At 40.7% G+C, this 19,159-nt stretch overlaps 1 protein-coding gene across 6 annotated transcripts in view; it reads left to right on the top strand.

Moving 5' to 3' along the window:
• Positions 1-15,773, top strand: part of npnta (nephronectin a) — a 49,468-nt gene extending 33,695 nt beyond the window's left edge. For all 6 annotated transcript variants that reach the window (XM_053419118.1, XM_053419119.1, XM_053419123.1 and 3 more), the window contains 7 exons: positions 28-162; positions 1,396-1,518; positions 2,778-3,212; positions 9,509-9,598; positions 11,015-11,113; positions 13,439-13,698; positions 14,249-15,773. In XM_053419118.1, coding sequence (XP_053275093.1) covers positions 28-162; positions 1,396-1,518; positions 2,778-3,212; positions 9,509-9,598; positions 11,015-11,113; positions 13,439-13,698; positions 14,249-14,359 — 1,253 coding nt within the window. In that variant the 3' untranslated portion in view covers positions 14,360-15,773. The remainder of the gene's footprint in view (positions 1-27; positions 163-1,395; positions 1,519-2,777; positions 3,213-9,508; positions 9,599-11,014; positions 11,114-13,438; positions 13,699-14,248) is intronic.
• Positions 15,774-19,159: the final 3,386 nt, after the last annotated feature.

The raw sequence follows: 19,159 nt of genomic DNA, 5'->3' as shown, positions 1-19,159 counted from the left end.
TAATAGTTTTCCTATTCCTATTTGTAGATGTGGATGAGTGCGCAGCAGGAATCGCCGTGTGTCCCCGGTTCAGGAAATGCATCAACACCTTCGGCAGCTACATCTGCAAGTGTCACGATGGCTTTGACCTGCAGTACATCGCCGGGAAATACCAGTGCACAGGTAGCGTCACAAGGCCTCTGCACAGAGGCGTCCACAGATATAAACTCACAGTTAGGGTTAGGGTTGGGGTTCTGCTGAGATGTTTTGACTAATAGATAAGTTCTTATTGGTGAGTTTGACTGACACTGATGGAGCGTTAATGTACATTTTAAAACGTGCACATTATCAGTGTTGCAGGAACACATGAATTATTAGGATTATTTCATATTAATAGAAGCTCAGAAACATTAAAGTCGAAAGAACTTTCTTTCTTTTTTTATATAATCTACTTTTTATTCCCTTACATTTAATTGTTTACTATAGTTTCTTGTCTTTTCGCAAATCAAGATTTATGTACAAAACGTAAATAAACGTAAACATATTATACATTGTTACAGATTAAAGTGCATATACACTGTAAAAAAACAGCTCAAATAAGTTCTTTAGTAAACAACATTAAAGTTCTTCTTCCATGGTAGTTTTTACTTTACAGTATTGGTGTTAAAATCTAATTTTAAATGCTATTGTTTTACATTTAATGGAGTATTTAGTTATTATACATCTTCCACTGCTGAGGATACGAAAGAATTAGAAATGTATTTAAAAATCGAAATAGCTTAATAAAATTTATTAAATTGAGTTTGATTCATACAGAAGAATTGCTGAAGAAAATGACCCTAAAGGAAACCGGGTGTGACAGTATTTTGAATACAAGCATGTAGCATCTTTTAAGAAAACATAGGTTTAATTGAAATGGAAATATCTGACTGAATTGTCCATTCCCCTTTATTTTGTATTTTCTAAAGAGGAACTGGAAACTACACTCAAGACTAGCTGCCATTCAAACTTGAATTAGTTGTGCACAGACACCCCCATTTCCCCTTGAATCCTGGCAGCATGTGGAGAACTCACCATCTCCAGTTTTATTTTATTGAAATCTTTTTTTCAGAACAAACTTTTTTGAGGGTGAAGAATAGAAAGGGCAGCAGTGGTAGTTGGAGGAGCCGGTGGCTGTCGCATCTGATTCGCTTCAAGGACCCTGCAGCTCCTTGTAATGATTTTGCTCTGGCATTCATGGAGGGATCACTGTTATTCACTTAAATGCTTTTGCTAACAGCGCACCTGACATAAACTTTAAACCCTCCTTGAAGTGGATGTGAAGCAATTAGCCTTTGATATTCTGCTGTTTTGTCTGAAGCGTTTTACACTTGCACCCACTCGCTGAATGTTGATACGTTTCCATTATCTTTTCAGATGTGGATGAGTGCTCTTTAGGTCAGAGCCACTGCAGCAGCTTCGCCACCTGCTACAACACGCCGGGCTCATACAAGTGCAAATGCAGAGACGGCTTCAGGGGGATGGGCCACGACTGCAAACGTAAGGACCGAGAACAAAACCCTGGCCCCTGTGTTCCCTTCTGCGGAGAATCAGGGCCCCACATTTTTCTTTTCTTTGCTAGCGTGTTTCGGAAAGCAAGTAAGAGGGAGGAATAGCCTCGCGAGCACAGAGCTTGGACTGAAATTCCTTTCTTTGTCATGGCTGTCAGTCTTTACTTAAATCCGCCTGCTCCCTTATCACATGCGCCCAGAGTGAGCCTCGACTCCGGTGTTGACATCTGGCCATTTTAATCAGCCAATTTAGAGGAGTCTGCATCAAATGTGAAATATTTCTCTCAACAGCAGTTTGTCTCTTTCTGCTCGCTGACACACAGTCTATTAGTCAGTGCGTCTGCAGTTTCAGCTCAGTGGACAAGGAATCATTTATTCTCCACAGTTATTTAATCATCCAACTGACACAACTGGTGTTACAGTCCATGGAGCAGAGAGGATGCCTCCTGGCGTAGGGTGCCGCAAATATTTCACCCTGTCACCTGCCCACAGGGTGTGAGCCCCAAGTGTTCTGGGACTCGAGTTGCAATATCCTATTTGTGTATCACATATCAAAGTCGCCTGCAACCCGAGAAGGCAATAACTGAGTTCAAACCGCTTGCCTTTGTCCACGCTCATTCCTCACTCATGACACCCCCCCGACCAACCAGCACCACCAGCCCAGTCTCTGCTTCTGCCCCTGACGTGAAGAATGTGGCAGGAACAAAGGGGAAATGGGAGGTGTAACTTTGATGACGTCTGCAGAGTGAGGGTGATCTCCAGGGCACCGCAGCCTGTTGGAGAGCAGAGATCATTCCACACACACACACACAGAACAGCTTTAGCCCGATGCTGTGAAGCCTCCGGCTATAGGCGCACAATGAATCGCTAATTAGGACGAGCGTGAATAAGAAGCCACGGCCAAAAAGCAATGTGAATTTTAAAAAACAGCAGATTTTCATTTGAAAGCAGGTCGCCTTCACAGTGGCAGATTTGTCTTTAAAAAACTCCAAATTGAATGAATGAATGTGAAACTGCAGCTGGTTTCATGGCCTGTTTTCGCAAATGTAAGCTTTTCCGTCGGTGTGATTTGAGACACCCCATTCGTTTTAGGCTGCTAACATTTAGTTAACAGATATCGGGAGATGAGAGAAAGCCCTCCTCTGCAAAAGTCAAGCTAATCATTGCAGTTAGTTTGCAATTCTACGCCTCATTAAGTCTTAAGTGCTCATATTTCAGTGCTCCATCTGCATTCTCTTATCATTCCAGCCATTCCAAAAGTGGTTATTGACCCCCCGAGACCAGGGAAACTGCCCCCAAATCATCACAACCACATCCCCGACCGGGATCAGAGGAGGACCACCACAACCATCCGCCCTCCACAGACCCCAAGGAGAATCTTCCCTGTTATCCCCAAATCAACAACTGCTACCACCACAACAACCACAACAACCCCAACTACCACAACCCCCACAACCAAGGCACCTCCTCCTCCGCGTCGGGTCACCCCAGCCCCACGAAAACCATCAGTTCCAACCCGGAAGCCTTTCGTCCCCACCAGGAAGCCTCTGATACCAACACGCAAGCCTTACGTCCCACCCAGGACAGTAGCTCCGACCAGTCGCCCCTCGACGCCGCCACCACCCACCCCTGTAGACAACACCATCCAGAAGGAGGTCACGAAGCAGAGAGGGGACGTTCACAGTAAGAGCTCGATTTTTCAGTTATTTTATTTATATTTCTGAACTGTTGGTGACCTAATGCCACTCTTGTCGTAGAAAAGAAACATTTTAATGCTTTCACACCTTTTTACTTTGGTTTATTTTACTAACTATATTCAACAGCGTGCTCTGTCAGTGTGAGAGCAGCACTTATTGATATCACGTTCAGATTTTAGAATATTTCTTATACTAACCCTTCGGGGAACTTTGAAAAAAGATCAAAGAGCAGATGAGTAATGGACTTTTCATGTTCGCACCGCGAGTTACGAGCAGAAGAGCTGAAGCTGGAGTGAAGGAAATCTGTACAAAAATAACTAAACATCGAAATTCGGTCACAATCACAGCAAATCCATGCAGAAGCAGAACTCAGGAGCTGCAGTTGAGTTATTGGAGATTTGTAGATAGAAAATAGAAAACTCAAGACAAATTCAATTATAAACCTGTCTACAAATACCAATAATATACGCAGACCTTCATAACTGCATTAAATTCATTTTCTGGCCACATGGGAGCAGTTCAACTATATCTGCAAACCATAGCTCTGATATATTCTCACCTCTTAACGTGATACATCTGGTGAACCTGCTTCCAAACTGTTGCATTTTCCCACATACAGGAGACACAGAAACACATTCATTTGAAGCCGTGCCCCACATTCACTCACTTTTGGTTTTAATCTTCTCCTTGGGGAAATATCTGCCTCTTTAGCTGTTAAATCTTTTTTTCCATAACAACAAATGCTGCTGTGTCTGGAGAGGATGATGATGACAGTGGTTAAACTGAACCAAAACAGTAGAGTGATGGGCTGTAAAATCCAAAAGAACTGACCTGAAAGACACCAATACACAATACATAGCTGAGAGTGAAGAGATGAAGCAACACTGTTAACATTTCAACCAAATGCAGTATGCTCATATAAAGATATATTGATTGGAGCAGCTCTAACATAGTAACGCTGCATTAGGAGGCTCTGATATCTGGGTTTTGCTGTTTAATTGTGCAGTGAAGCTCCTGTTTGCTTTCAATTCACAGACTTTAACTCTATAAGGCTCTTATTTGTCTCGCTATTCGTCTTCATCAACTCCGTGACAGGTCTATCGCTGGCGAGAATTAGCATATTTCTTCATCTGAATCCGAGAACACTGCGTTTATTTTGAAACATGACACATTCTGGGGAATCAGGAGTGATGTTCACCTGTCTGATTATGTGAATTATCGTATCTATTTTGTATTCAAACTCATGAACTTGTGGATGCAATTTATCCGAGCAATTTGCGTCGGGCTGCAGTGTATCTAGAAACTTTAAAACTGTTTATAATGTCAGCTCAAAGTGGTTGAATTGTCTAATCAGCCAGGCTAAGGCTCTCACTTTAATATGTGACCCTCTATAAATATGATTTCAACATGATGAATACGTAAATCAAGCTGCATCTACAGCACAGTAAAGATATTTTCATCTCAAGGTAAATTAAAAAACAGACTGGTGCTCAGTCTGACTACTGTTTATTCACATGCCACATCGTGCTCTCTGCCAAGCATGGAGCCTTTCCCGTCTTTGATTTAGTTTGACATTCTTGACAGATACCAAATAACAGAGCAGAATTTAAAATACTGTAGCAGTAGGAGAGCCGGTTGAGATCTCTTTTTTCATTTTCACTCTAATAAAGTAGGTAAACACTGCAATTCTCACAGTGTTGAATTCATTTCACCTTTTAAAAGCATGGAATTGCTACTTTTGGTCTAAAACCGCAGAGACAGTATAACCCCTGTGAATCTATTTGTATGCAGTTAAAACCTTTTTTATAATAATAATAATAACTTAATTTATGCAATTCCTTTAAAAGACACCCTTTACAAAGTGCTTCAAAAAGAGGGCAATTAAAACCTAATATTAAAGGGGAGAAGCAAAGGAGTTTAATATATCATTTAAACTTTAAATGTTTAGAAAATAAATAAATAAAAATAAACTGAACAGATAAGATGAATGATAAAGAAACACATAAGTAATCGCTAATAAAAATACCACAAAAGCCATTAGGTTTGAATTCTGGGTTGTGGCACTGACAGCAATGGACCGATCACTTAGGAACAGCCGCCAGATTTATTGCACGATCCATATTACTCCAGATTGTCAACATACCCCATAAAAATCAACAATGAACTGATCTCACTAAGATCTATTGTGTGCATAACTCTGATACAGTGCATTTCTCTGTGCCGTAAGCCTCCATGGCTGAGCCTCTCCGTTGCACTGGGTGACAACACAATTTATTCCAACTCCACCGCATTTGTGTGGGAGCAGAAATTTTATGTTAAATATTTAAGAACCTTGACACAGAGATATAATGAGTTATTTTGGAGCCTGGGAGAATTGACCCTATATTGTAACAAAAAAAATGTAGCATAGAATTATTCATTATTCACACATCCTGGCAACGTAAATTTCTTATGAGCACACCTACTGCATATTCATCCGCCGGTCTAAATAGTCTCCAACAAATGGACTATTTATCTTAATTTTGAATGAATTGAAATTGAAATGAACTTCAATTATCAACTGTTCCTGGAAATTACTTTTTTATTTTTTATCAAGCTGTGATGCACTTTAAAAGATTTACCTCTTCAGCAGGAAAAAAATACCTTTTAAAGATCAATATCTAAAGACAGGATTGGGATGTTGCAAAATATTTAAAAGGACTAAGGTATAAATGCTTTTTACCATATGTTGATATTGTTATAAATTAGGAATGATGCCATCTTTGTCCTTCATATTGTCCAGTGCCCAAAACTTTCCTTTCATATCTTTTAAATTCTCTGTGTACACAATAAGCACATCGAACCGGAACTAATTAAAAATGTAGCACTCAACCAAGCAGATATCTTCAGCATCGCAAGCCCCTCCCCTTTGTAAAGTACTCAACCCCTGAGCAGGGACTTTTTATAGGTTAAAAATATTTCCACCAAACTTAAATTGGATCCTGGTCCCTGCAGTGGAAACGCAGAGGTCCTGCAAAGGTTCCTGGGTAAAGTTCCTGAGGCGGAAAGGCAGCTTTGGTGAATATGCACATTATGATGCAGCGTACAGCCAAACTGAAAAAGCAGCAGAAGGAGAGGACTGTCAAGTCCAGATCCAGCAAGAGCATGAATAACACAGAAAGTGTAATCAAACATGAATAGAAGTGTTTTCGTGTCATGCTCACTTGTAGGCACAGCAACAGTCAGTGTATCAAAAATCCAACATTAAGCTCCTCTGACATGTTTGGAGAGAACAGCAAAGTACAGGATGAGATCGTGTGGTTCCTCCTCACCTTGCCAGATGGCAGCACATAATTAGAAAAAGGAAGGAGGAGAGAAATTACATTAACACCTGTCTGCACTGCTTGAGGGAGACATCAATCTAATGGTTTGCACCAGAGCAGTTCGAGAAATCAGAGGTTCCTGGAGAAGGTTTGTACAAGACGAGGAAGGGAAGGAGCAGAGACACCACAGTCTGAAATAGGAATCATTTGAATAAGAGCCTCAGGGCATGAAGAACACCTCAGCTGTGCAGATGTGTGCTGTGGCCAGAGCAATTTTCTGAGTTTTGCGGTTTCCTGTTCAGTCTGGACCTTTTCAATCACCAGCATGATTGCTTCACAGTGGAAATTCAGAAAACTTCAACTAAAAGTTTGTTAATTAGTCACGTTTCTGTGACAAGTATGAACTTTAGCTTGGAGGAAAGTTGCGTAGCTTAGCATAACTCTTAGCAAGAAGTAGCCGGGACTTTGGCTTTCTGCAAAGTTCAAAAATATACTTGCGAATAAAAAAAAAAAAAAAGTACAAAATGATAATAATTAAAAAAAATATAGCACCATGTGTTTAATTACAGGTTGTTTGTCTCAAACCATATTATAGAAGCGTTTAAGGTTCCATGTAATCTTCTTCACACTGCTACTTCAAGAAATTCAAATCATGAAATGTACTATTTCTTTTGAGACATAAAGAGACAAGGAAAGAAAAGTCGTCTCTGATCAGTGTATTTGCTCAACGCTTTAGCAAATCATAGAAAAGCCCCCTTAAGCCGCTTTTATTGAATAAAATAATGAATTAAATATTTGCTTAGAATAAACCACAAAGCCTCAAAGGTAAAAGCACAACTGTTACTAATGTAGTAACATTAACTATGACGTTTTATACAGGGTTACTTCCCTCAAATATTTGTGTTATATTGTTTTATTATTTATTATTATTATTGTTTGCTCTGCTTATTTGGATCAGTTTGTATTTACAGACACAGTGTCAGACTTGCTCTGGACAATCCACTGACTGTGGAATAGTTTTTATTTCAACTACTTTCTCCTAAAGAAGAACTCACATCAGACTTTTGACAGTGAGATCTGTGGGTCCTACAAAGTAACCAGTTCACAAACCTCCAATCTACATTTTTAATGGTGTAAGCAGCACAGAATTCCCTTCACTTCAGTTGTATTGGAGCATAGGGTTAGATTTTCAACTTTGGTTTTACTCTTAGTCATTCTCTCGTTAATTAATATAATTCAAAACTAATATGGGTGTTTGTGCCTCTTAACCTGATTTTAACAATTATTTTTATCGGATTAAGAGACAAAACACCCTTCAATACAACTAGGTATTTGTGTTTCCTTATCCGATAGTTTTACTAAAATGTCATGTTTATTTGTGATACATACATGTCCTTATCCAGTTAGGCTCTTTGAAATAAATTGTATTTTTATTATAACTTGTTATTTAGTTTTATTTTCTTTATTTGCATTAATATGACAGCTGCAGATAATTATCACCTAATTCTTCTTAATAAACCCAATTTATCTGTTAAAATGTTTTTGGAGGCTTGAGCCCTCCTGCAGGGTCCGCAGGTTCGATTCCGACCTAGCCCTTTGCTGTGTGTCTTCACCGCTCTCTCTCCATTTCTCGTCTACTGTCTTACTATTAAAAAGTTACAAGAAATTTGTGACACAATGTTATTTTTTTATTTGGTTAAACCCTTAAAGATTGAAAATGGCACTGAAGAAAAAATACTTAAGCAAAAGAAATGAAGTTAATTTCACGGTATCCGCAGCCCAACTTGATGAGATATATCAAAGCTATATTTTACTACTTGCCTCAGTGTCACAGCTCAAATTATCGCTCCTTTAATAAGCACGTCACTTTATTTACACTCTATATTTCTGACCTACGACCGGATGCGAAACTCCCGGGTGGCTATTTCCTTAAAAGCACAGACACACACGTACACAAACACGCACACACAACCTGGGTGCCTGGGATTGCTGGAGAGCCTGGTGTGAGTGTGACCTCCCTGCTCTGAGATTCCTACGACTGACAAACTACATTGCAGTCTGGGGGGCTGTGTGTCCCGGGGGGGACTCTGGGGGGGACTCTGGGGGGCCGACGGTTCAAGTGCAGGTTACAGCACATTTGTAGCATAGGAGCAAGAATGTGTGCGGGATGTTGGGAATAGTTTCACAGATGTTTCTTCTCATCAGCAAATGCGACCAATTTGCAGGTTAGAAAATAAATGAATGACTTTCCTTTGTTAAAATGATTTCAAACCAGAAAAGACAACTTTCCTTCCAAAGGGTCAAAGCATCTCAAGCTGCAAAAAGATTTGTACCAACTTTCTGGGCATCGTTGGCAGTTGACCTTTCATAAGACAGCTTGGCTTATGGTATTTTGGGCAGTGTGACCCCATTGGAGAAGGAAAGAGGCTATTTCAGGACTGTGTTTGTGTGTGAGTGTGAGTGTGTGTGTGTGTCTGTGTGTCTGTGTGTCTGTGCTCTTGCACAGCTATCTTTGTGTCTACAACCTACGGAGTGAGTTCATTTTGGGAAAGTGTGGACATTTTGGCCGGTCCTCACTTTGTGACCCCTCTTTAATGGACTGTTTGGGGGTTAAGACTTGGTTTAAGGGAATGAATTATGCCAATGAATGTCCTCACTAAGATAGCTGCACAACCGTGTGTGTGTCTATGTGTGTGTGTAAGTGTAAGCTCCTGGTTGTGCAGCAGCAACATTTACCCAAAGTACGTCTCAGACGAGCCGTTGCCCTTTTTCACCTTATGATTCACATTTGACTTCTGGTGTTTGTGCAGGTTTTCTCTGGTCTGTGTGGTTAACTGTGTTTAGATACACGGGCAATAAACCATGACATTGATTCATCCTTGTGGAGTAATGAAACAAATCCACACGAGAGCCACAAGCAGTGAGAAAATATAATACCTTTGTTAATCCTTTATCTAACCCTGCGTCTCTCTCACCTCAGTCCCTCGGAACAACGGAGACAACACTGTGCTCGGCATCGACTTTGACATTGAGCTCGGCAACACGGCGGATGAAGCCAGAGACGACCCAGGTAAACAACACATTTGACAAAGACAATCAGCGGCGGCTGACTGCGGAGCTCAAACAATGACGGACGAGCCACATTTGTCACGGGCAAAATGAAAGTGACAATCAGCTCCTGTAGTATCGCTGCCGAGGCGAAGCAATACAGTGAACAGATGTGTTTTGATAGGCCTTTCACCGTGAGGTGACACATGACGTCTGTTCATATCCGTTTAAATAATGGCTCACAGCCCAGGACGCACTGCCAGATTAAAAAAAATTTCACATGAAGCATACTTGAATGTTTGAAAGGATCATCTCAACTGATCATTTGGAGGCGCATCTCCGCTCATAAGCGCCATTGTTCTCGATGTAGAATTCCTACAATAACATTTAATAAAATAGATTCAGTGAGGAGACAGCATTCTGTCCGTCGTATTTGCTCAGTGTGATTTATTGTTTTCAATGGCACGCAGATTAAATTGCTCTAATGATTTAGTCGCATGTTTATTTTTGGTTCGCAGAGAATCATTTGTCATGCACTGTCGAGAGAGGAGGCGTTTTCATTGGCTCGGAGAAGGAACTGAGAAGTGTTTTTTGGAAAGGGACTTCATGAACCAAATTATTGAGGTTATCTTATCTTGGATCCATAATTTGTGCAGTGGTTCATGGAGAGTGACTATTTTTTGCCTCAGTCATAATATAAAGACATTCAAGAGATTTGAGATTCGAAAGATCTTTACTGTCACCGTACAGGTACAATGAAGGTCTGTATTTAAGCCTGTAGATGCCTTATTAGCTCATATACACAACTTGAGACTACAAAGTAAAGGATAAAATGTGAAATAGGTGCTTTAAGAATATTAAAATAGAATAAAATATTTTATTTATCTACATAACATATGTATATACAAGGAATCAAAATAGAGACACATTAGACTGTCATTAAATAATGTATGCATTGATAAATAGAATAAATGTTGCACTTTGGAGTGGTGGATAAATAACAAAATAAATAAATAAACAGAGCAGTCCATTATTATGGCTAGGTCGTAACCTTGAGATATTTTATTATGGTATGTTAATGCACTTATATACACTTTTATCGCAATGCCAGCAAATTATACAAATAATGATGATGTTTTTCCCATTTCTTATTTACGTAGCTTCCCACTGGATTTTTCCCTCAATGCATCAGCTCTCTTCAGAAATTATATTATAACAAATATTTACACTTCTATTGTGTTCATCTCATTCACTAGAGCATCAGCAGTCCTCTGGCCTTAGGTGAAGTTAGAGGCACACAGCATGGCTCCTGTCAAGCATCACAGAGAGCAGACTGAAACCTTTTCTCTGTGTGTGTGTGTGTGTGTGTGTGTGTGTGTCTGCATGTGTGTGTGTGTGGCTGTCCTCGGCTCCTCTGAAAACATTTCATCCTCTTCAGAGTCAGGGTATCTGAGCTGCTCTTTTGATGACGGCCTTTGCGGCTGGATCAGGGACAAAGACGGAGATCTGCACTGGGAGACGACACCTGATCCGTCAGGTAACTGCAGAACCTGCACACTCAAATTTATTTTACATTGACAAAAATGAAAGTGAGAAGAGCTGTGTTAAACTTCTTGGCTCGCACAAACATGCAGACCCCCCCCCCCCCCCCCCCCCCACACACACACACACACACACACACACAGAGTCTGAACATCTAAGCGGCTCAAGTGACTCAAGGAGATTCTTAAACCGCGACTTGTGGGTTTGAATGAGTTTATTGCAACAAACTAGCCGGATCAGAATAATTGGGATATATTTATAGAGAAGCTGTAACATCAGCTTATGCAGAGTCAGGGTTGCCCTCCTTATCAACATATATAGCATTGTATATATATATATATATATTGACAGTATATATATAAGGATCTAGCAGAGAACGTGATAGCCCATATAGCTGACTTGTAGTGCTTTGGGATCGTGATGGTTATTCACCTCACAAGCTTTCATTCAGATCTGGTTATTGTTGCAATAAACACCCACATGTCACAGATTCAGTCCTTGTGGTCACTCATCTGCACCACGACATCCGTTGTTCTGCTCAATCACAGGTCAGAATGAAGAGTTTCTTGTGGGAAGTAGTCTGAGTTTTCTGCAGATTATTGCCTTACCTTACAAAGCGATGCAGATGAGAAGTGAATTACGTGACTCGTCTCTCATACTTGTGGCTGGGAAACACAACACTGCTTTTGTTTGGGTCCAGGCGAGAGGGAAGTTCTGTTGAATTAGACTGAGACGACTCAGTAGAGGCAGCGTGGAGACTAAACAGTGCAGCGTCCTGGCAATGTTTAGGCAACGCTAGCTACATGTGGCCTCCACAGCCAACTGGCCTGCAGTTACAAGTTAGTTTCCAGACATTCAGGCCTCATTTCAGCCAAGTTTGTGCTGACTTATTAGTGCACGTAAATACTTTTGCCCAGACTTGGAAAATAATTTACAGTAAATCATAAACTAAGGTCTGAGTGAGAGTAATTCATCTTAAAAGAACATATTTCAATCTGCTGCAGCGCGTGGTGAATATGTTAAATCGCAACATTTGAATTATGTCTTATTTATGGATGCGTGTGTGTCCACCTACATCTTCAGTGTGCTGTGAAATATGTAACTATTTACTGTTCATCACTTTAAGCTCTTTTGATCGACAGCCACTGGCAGACACTCGTGGCTTTAAAAGCTTGGCACAGATTTGGAGGAGGCTCATAACTTATGCAAAAAGTCTGTGTGGCCTACAGATACAGTAGCTGATGGACCCCCTGTGGTTAACAGCAGACATACACTGATCCACTAGATACGCAAAATACATCAACATTAATCACCTATAAGCCACAAGCACTTTTACTTTTACATTTTTAAAACCATACAGCTCCATCACTAACTAATGCATGAATGAATAAAAAAAATGTTTTGCCATGGATAACTGGCTATATTTTTAGGAGAAGATACGTAAGTGGGTCAAGTCTTTTTCACAACTTTTTTTTGTATCACTTCAAATTCCACAGTTGGATGAAATATATATATATATATTTTTTTTTTGTCCACCTCTTACCCAAATCGTTCGGATTTCATTTGTGCTGCTCAAAGAAATCCAATAACTGCATTTTGTAAAACTCAAGTGCCATTACAGAAAAAAGTTCCACTTTTCAGGATTATACATTGTTTGCAGTTTGCATGGACAGTTTTTCTTTGCTCCTATGAATACAGTGAGTCTCTGGAATATACACATACTGTATATACCAACAAATGAAACGTCACTCAGGAGGGAGTGGCAGCTTTAAGATAGAGATGGAAAATAATCACTTTTTTTTTAACTAACACAAAATTCAAGTGGTTTTCAAGCAGGGTTTTTCTACTCATTGGTGTTTGACGGAAATGTAATGAATGCTCACTTCAAAGTTTCTTCTTTTAATTATCTCTGCCTAAGAGGTTATGTTCCCATTGCTGTTTGTTTGACTGTTATTCAGAAAGAAAAAAACCAACTGTACTGATTTTAACGAAACTTGGTTTGAAGCTGGGATCTGCATAATTTTGTTGTTGTCAGGATTTCTAAAAAAACGACTTATTTCCATCAAACTTTGTTGAGCAGCAGGGCATGACCCTAAGAAGAACCCTTTTAATCAGAATTACTGGATAAACAAATCCACATGCTCTGGGTTGTGTGCTGACTGAATGAACCCCAGATGTTTATTATACTCACCACCTGCTGTGAAGGATAGATGTATTGGCCATAAATGAGCAGAGGATGTATGGAACACATGCTAAATAACTGTGCACCACTGGTTTAATTTAATTAATTAACTCTATTACCCCTGTCCCTCTCCCCCAGGTGGACGGTACCTCACCATACCTGATGTAGGAAACAAGAGGACTGGACGAGGGGCTCGGCTGGTCCTTCCGCTCACCCCTCCCTGGAACGATGGCAATCTGTGCCTGTCGTTCCGGCACAAGCTGGCGGGCCACCATGTGGGGATGCTGCAGGTGTTTGTCAAGAAGGGGAAGCAGTACAGTCCAGCAGTGTGGGGCCGGACAGGTGGAAACGGCTGGAGGCACACCCAAATCACATTATGGGGCACAGGCCTGGAAAGTGTAAGTAACGACAAACATGTGAAACATGTGTCATGCAGCTCCTAGGGAAATTGTAATTATTATTTCTGCAGTCATTTTTGACAGTTGTGAATGGAAACGTGTTTATTCCTATTTAAAATAAAATCAGAGTATTTTAAAGTCTGCATTTTAAAAGGAGGCGTCAAATTTAAGTTCGAGGGGAACACGTGAATCCAGTCTTGTGTTTCCATAGGTTTTTATCATAGTTTTATCGGATAAAATCATCATTAGATCGGAATAATCAGTGCTTCAGTTTAAAAAGTGTTTTAAAAAAAAAGCTGTATAGATTAGCACGTTAACAGTTTTTATTTTGATTAGTCTATATATTTTTTATTTTAATGTTGATCTGTTTAGTTTTATTTCATCGAGTATGGTTTGGCTTCTTTAAGATTTGCTATCATTACACTTTTTATTTTGTGAAGCATATTTTGTTTTGGAAAGTTGCCATAGAAATACACTTTGTATTGTTATTATTATTATTATTGTTTGTCTATGATAGCACCTAACTGTGCACTGTGCTGTTGTTCCCCAGGTGATCCTGAAGGGGGAGCGTGGGCGAGGCAGGAGCGGAGAGATGGCCGTGGACGACATCACCCTGAGGAAAGGCTCCTGCACGGAGGAGCACAATCTGAGGAGACTCTAACTGACAGAACAGGGGGAAAAGGCAGAACGAAAACACAAGGGAATATCATCTCAAAGAGAAGTGACTCTGTAGTGACACCCCCCCCCCCCCCACACACACTCTGCCAGGAGCCCACGCTGACACCCCCCGCCCCCAGCCACCCTGTGAACGATGTCCGAAAAATTGTGCATCTGCAGAACAGTGGGTCTCTCTTTCTCAACTGTCTACAAATAAAGGGACCGGAACAGAATCTCATGGGCCGATCCTCAGCGGCACACTCCCGTCTTCTCAGCCTCCTTCATACTCCATCACCGCGTTAGTCTGAAACCTGCACGTACCTGAACACCACGGCGATATTGCTCCACCTAACACAGCGCTAGCCTTCCAGCCGCACCAGTGAGAGGGCCACGTTCACTTAATTTCTCCCTGAAGAGAGAGGGAGTCTGGTTCCCCCTCTCAGGAGTAGGCTTTTTCCTTGCTTTGATCCTTTAAACCTCGAGCTATTGCTTTTTCTTTGCCTGATGTTAAAACGTGCAGCCAGGGGCGCAATTTGGAAATGTTTTGATCAGCAGAATATCAGAGGTACTATACATTTTCTTTGAAGGTAAGAAATATTCAAAAAAAGGAAAAGGTGTAAAAGACTAAATGTGTGTGTTATGATTTGATTTCTCCAAACCTGATTCAGTCAATACGGTCAGGCCTGAGACTTCATTACTGTTCTATAGCACAGTTTTGCAGTTTTTCTTTGTGTTGTCACAGTATTTCAGAGATCTTGTTTGGTAGAAAACAGTCACAGAAGCATCTTGTCCACCTGGATCTCTTTCTGAAGCCTCTTAAAGTTCACTATCATGTTTCTCATATACTTGAAACGTGTCTGACATTTGCAAACCAAACTGTTACTTTCTACGATACAGTATGTGCTTTGTTTTATTAAGTGCCCTTTGTTATAAAGACGACAACTTTTTAGGCTTTTCACCACTTGTATTATTGTAAATGTAGTTGCGTGTACATACTCTACAATCCCATTTGTTGTGTGGTTTATTTGTTATGTTAATTCATCCATGGATATTAATTGGATTTCAAAATGGTTGGTATTTAAACTTTTTGATTCAAGAACATGTATACAGATTGAAACCTTGTGTAGTGCAAGGCAGTTTAAAGTACACAAAATGTGTATGTCATGTGTTATGGTAGAGTGCTCTGTGTGTAACTTGCAAAGCGCGTAGTTGCGTATTGTATGCTGTGACAATGAAGGGCATTGGTTGGAATTTAGAGGTGTTCTGTATGCATGGGTGCATTCACCAAAATTCAGATTTATCTAGACCAGTATGTAAATAAAATACATTTGACTGATATATTAAGAAACAAAACATGTTTTGTTTTTCAAATGTTTGTAAGTGAAGTAGAAGACAACTTAAGTAAAGCTTGGATGGTTTCTGTCTGGTTTAATTAGTAATTTGATGCTATAAAAATGGGGTTAAATGTCATGATCCATCCCCCGACTACAACTGCACAGACTGCTGCTCCAAATTTGTATGATGATCACTGTTGCGACCCAACCAAAATCAATAAACCAACAGTCTCAGATGAGGCCATAACATACAATAGGGACACCACAAACAAACAGGTGGATGCACTTAAATAAGAGTTTATTTGCAAACAAGTGGAAACAATAAAGAGACTAAGTTAGTGAAACAAAATGAGGCTTAGGTCCCGACCAAAATGAGCAAAAGATGAGGAAGGTTTGCAGTCGCACCCAGCACTTCCTCCAAATCTAATAAATAAGGAATCTGAATCTAGATCAAAACCAAACCACCAAAACGAGACCACTGGAGATCTCCAACTCAAACTAAAACAACAAACCAAAATAAGAAAAGACCTAACATGTATGTCGGGGGGAATAACTCCGGGCAAACCAAGGTGAGCTGCAGGCTGCTGCTGTGGCGAGAGAGAGAGGCGGAAGTCTATGCGTCTCCAGCCTCTTATCACTTATCTTAATTGTAAATGGGCTTCAGGTTCTGCAGCACCTGAGGAGGAGGAGGAGGAGATAGGAGAAGGAAAGACAAAGAACCATATGGTCAAGGCAGCGTGTTTCTCTGTTGTAGTATTAAAAAAAGCAAACAAGATTCTTCTTCTTTGATAATAGCCACACCTGTCACTAGGGTACATACATTGAGGATATCCTGTTAAGTTTATTACTACTAATAATGCTGTTGTATAATGTTTTGATGAGCAGCTCCTCATTGACACACAAACACACACACTCAGAACAAGCATAGGGCTATCAGCAGCAGTAGATGCCACAAAGGATGAATAAATGGGAAGAAAAAGGAGAGGACAGCGATCTGATGTTAACAATTCAGATTTTATGACCCTCTCCAAGCACTTAATTAGGCATGCATGCTTATTCATGTCATTATCCAGTCAGCAAATCATACGGCAGCAGTGCAATGCATAAACCAAGGCAGGAACTTCAGTTAATGTTCACATCCAACATCAGGATACGGGCAAAAAGGGGTTTTTGTGACTTTGACTGTGGCATGATTGCTGGTGCCAGAAGTGCTGGTTGGAGTGTTTCTGAAACTGCTGATCTCCTGGGATTTTCACACAGGGCAGTCTCCACAGTTTTTACACTGAATAGCGTAGAGGACAAAAAAACAACAACCAGTGGGCGGTAGCTCTGCAGACAGAATCGGAATCAGAATGACAACGTTAACTTCCAATAAACACAGTTTAAAACAGTGGTGAGCAGAGAAGTGTTGCAGAATGCTCAACCTTGAGGATCAACATCAGAGGACGACGTCAGCCAACAACAGATTTCTGACGAGGCAGTGGAACAGGTGGCTAGCCTTCTGAGGCTGCGGACATCAGGGTCAGAATTTGGCATCAACAGTCTCAAGACTTCTCGTTGAGCGAGATGTTGCCTTAGCAAAGGCCCAAAATAACAATTAAAGCATTTTAGCAGACATTGCTTAGTTGCTGTCCCTAAAGTCTCAAAAAGTAGAGTAGGACCCAGAGCCTTGAGCTATCAAGCTCCTCTCCTGTGGAATCATCTCCCAGTTTCAGTTCGGGAGGCCGACACCCTCTGTACATTTAAGAGTAGGCTTAAAACCTTCCTTTACGATAAAGCGTATAGTTAGAGCTGGATCAGGCTTGTCTTAGACCAGCTTTTAGTTAAGCTGCTATAAGTCTAGAATGTCCGGGTACGCATGACACATGGAGCTTCTCTTTCCTCTTCTCCCTCTTTATCACATTAAAGACATCAATCAATCTCATAAATACATGTTACTGACTTGACTTCTTCCCCAGAGTCCCTGTGCTCTATCGTTTTTTGCAGATCCAGGGCCGCAGCTGGATTATGATGGTTGACCGCGAATCAGAGATGGTGATAGTTTTGGCGGATCCTGTATCGTGTTGGCAGCTGATGATGGATCCTGATGGCGGATATGGATCATGATTGTGGATTATGGTGGCATCTGATTGTGGTGGTGGATCCTGATCCTGGACTATGGAACAGCAACACTGCTTGATATAAAATATGTCTTTATTCAAATACTCTACCATTACTGACAATAAATTCTCATTTAATGTACTTTCCATCATGCTACAAACTGTTTCTTCCAATCAATGTTGTAAATACTCTTATTCTTCTGTTTTTCTCTTGTACATGTGACATCTTTTGCACATCTATCGTCCTGAGAGAGGGATCCCTCACATGTCTCTCTCTGTGTTTTTTTTCCAATATTAATGTTTTTTTTTGGAGGGGGGGGGGGGGATTTTTTACTAACTCTTATTGAGGGTTACAGGCAGGGGATGTCACACCTTGTTTAAGCCCTATGAGACAAATTGTGATTTTTGAATATGGGCTATTCAAATAATATTGGATTGATGGATTGATTTTGTGGACTGTCACAGTTACCCCATTGGATTACGTTGCAGCTTTCAGCGGCGGCTATCTACTGGGCTGATTCCAGATCTTTTTGTATATAGCATTAAATTACAAACCAACATTTATAAACATTGGGCCTAGATTGAGAACACTGTAAACTCGGTTTTGTTATTGCAGTACGTCTTTGTTGTTATCTCTCTCTTTCTCCCCATTCTTTTCTTTCTCCTGCAGGGCATGTGTGTGGCAGGGGGCGTGGCTGGCTTCTCCTGCAGCAGACAAGGCACACCTGCTTCCACTCAGCTCATCAAGTTCACTCAGGTAATCCTGTGTGCCTTGCTACCCGCCTGCATTTGTGTCTTCAGTGTTTTTTTCCATTCGTCAGCTCTTGTGCTATCCCTGGGAATCTGCTAGCCAGCCTGCTCTCTGCCTCCACTGCCGGCTTATTTTTTGCTGTTTGTTGAGCAATAAACAATTTTATGTTTCTACCTAACTGTGTCAGACTATGCTTTGGTGCCCAAACAAAACCTAACAGGAATTCCTCTTTAATACCAAAACATGACTGTGTCAGTGCCACACTCACGATCTGAGTATTGTTACGGACCCTGTGCATCTCTTTATTGCCACAATCGTCTAATGGCTACATCCAGCATGATAACCCACCATGACACAAAGCAGAGCAGAGGGCACTGCAGCAACCCCTATTGGATAGTAGAGCCCTTGCATGTTCACAAATAAAAAATACATTCAAAAAAGTTTAATTTACAACTTCTTGGTTACATTAACATCCCAATACTATTTTCCTTTTAGCATTTGATTACTAGTCAGGTTGGAAATTACGTTTAGGTGACTACAAACTGGAGAAAATGGTAAGTTACTGATTTCTGGCATCCACAGTCACCAGATCTGATACCAATCTCCTGTTCTACCACATC

This window comes from Pleuronectes platessa, chromosome 3 (assembly GCF_947347685.1).
Source record: "Pleuronectes platessa chromosome 3, fPlePla1.1, whole genome shotgun sequence".
Taxonomy (NCBI): Eukaryota; Metazoa; Chordata; class Actinopteri; order Pleuronectiformes; family Pleuronectidae; genus Pleuronectes; species Pleuronectes platessa.
Note: the sequence above shows the minus strand (reverse complement) of the source record. Positions and strands in the feature narration are given on the sequence as shown.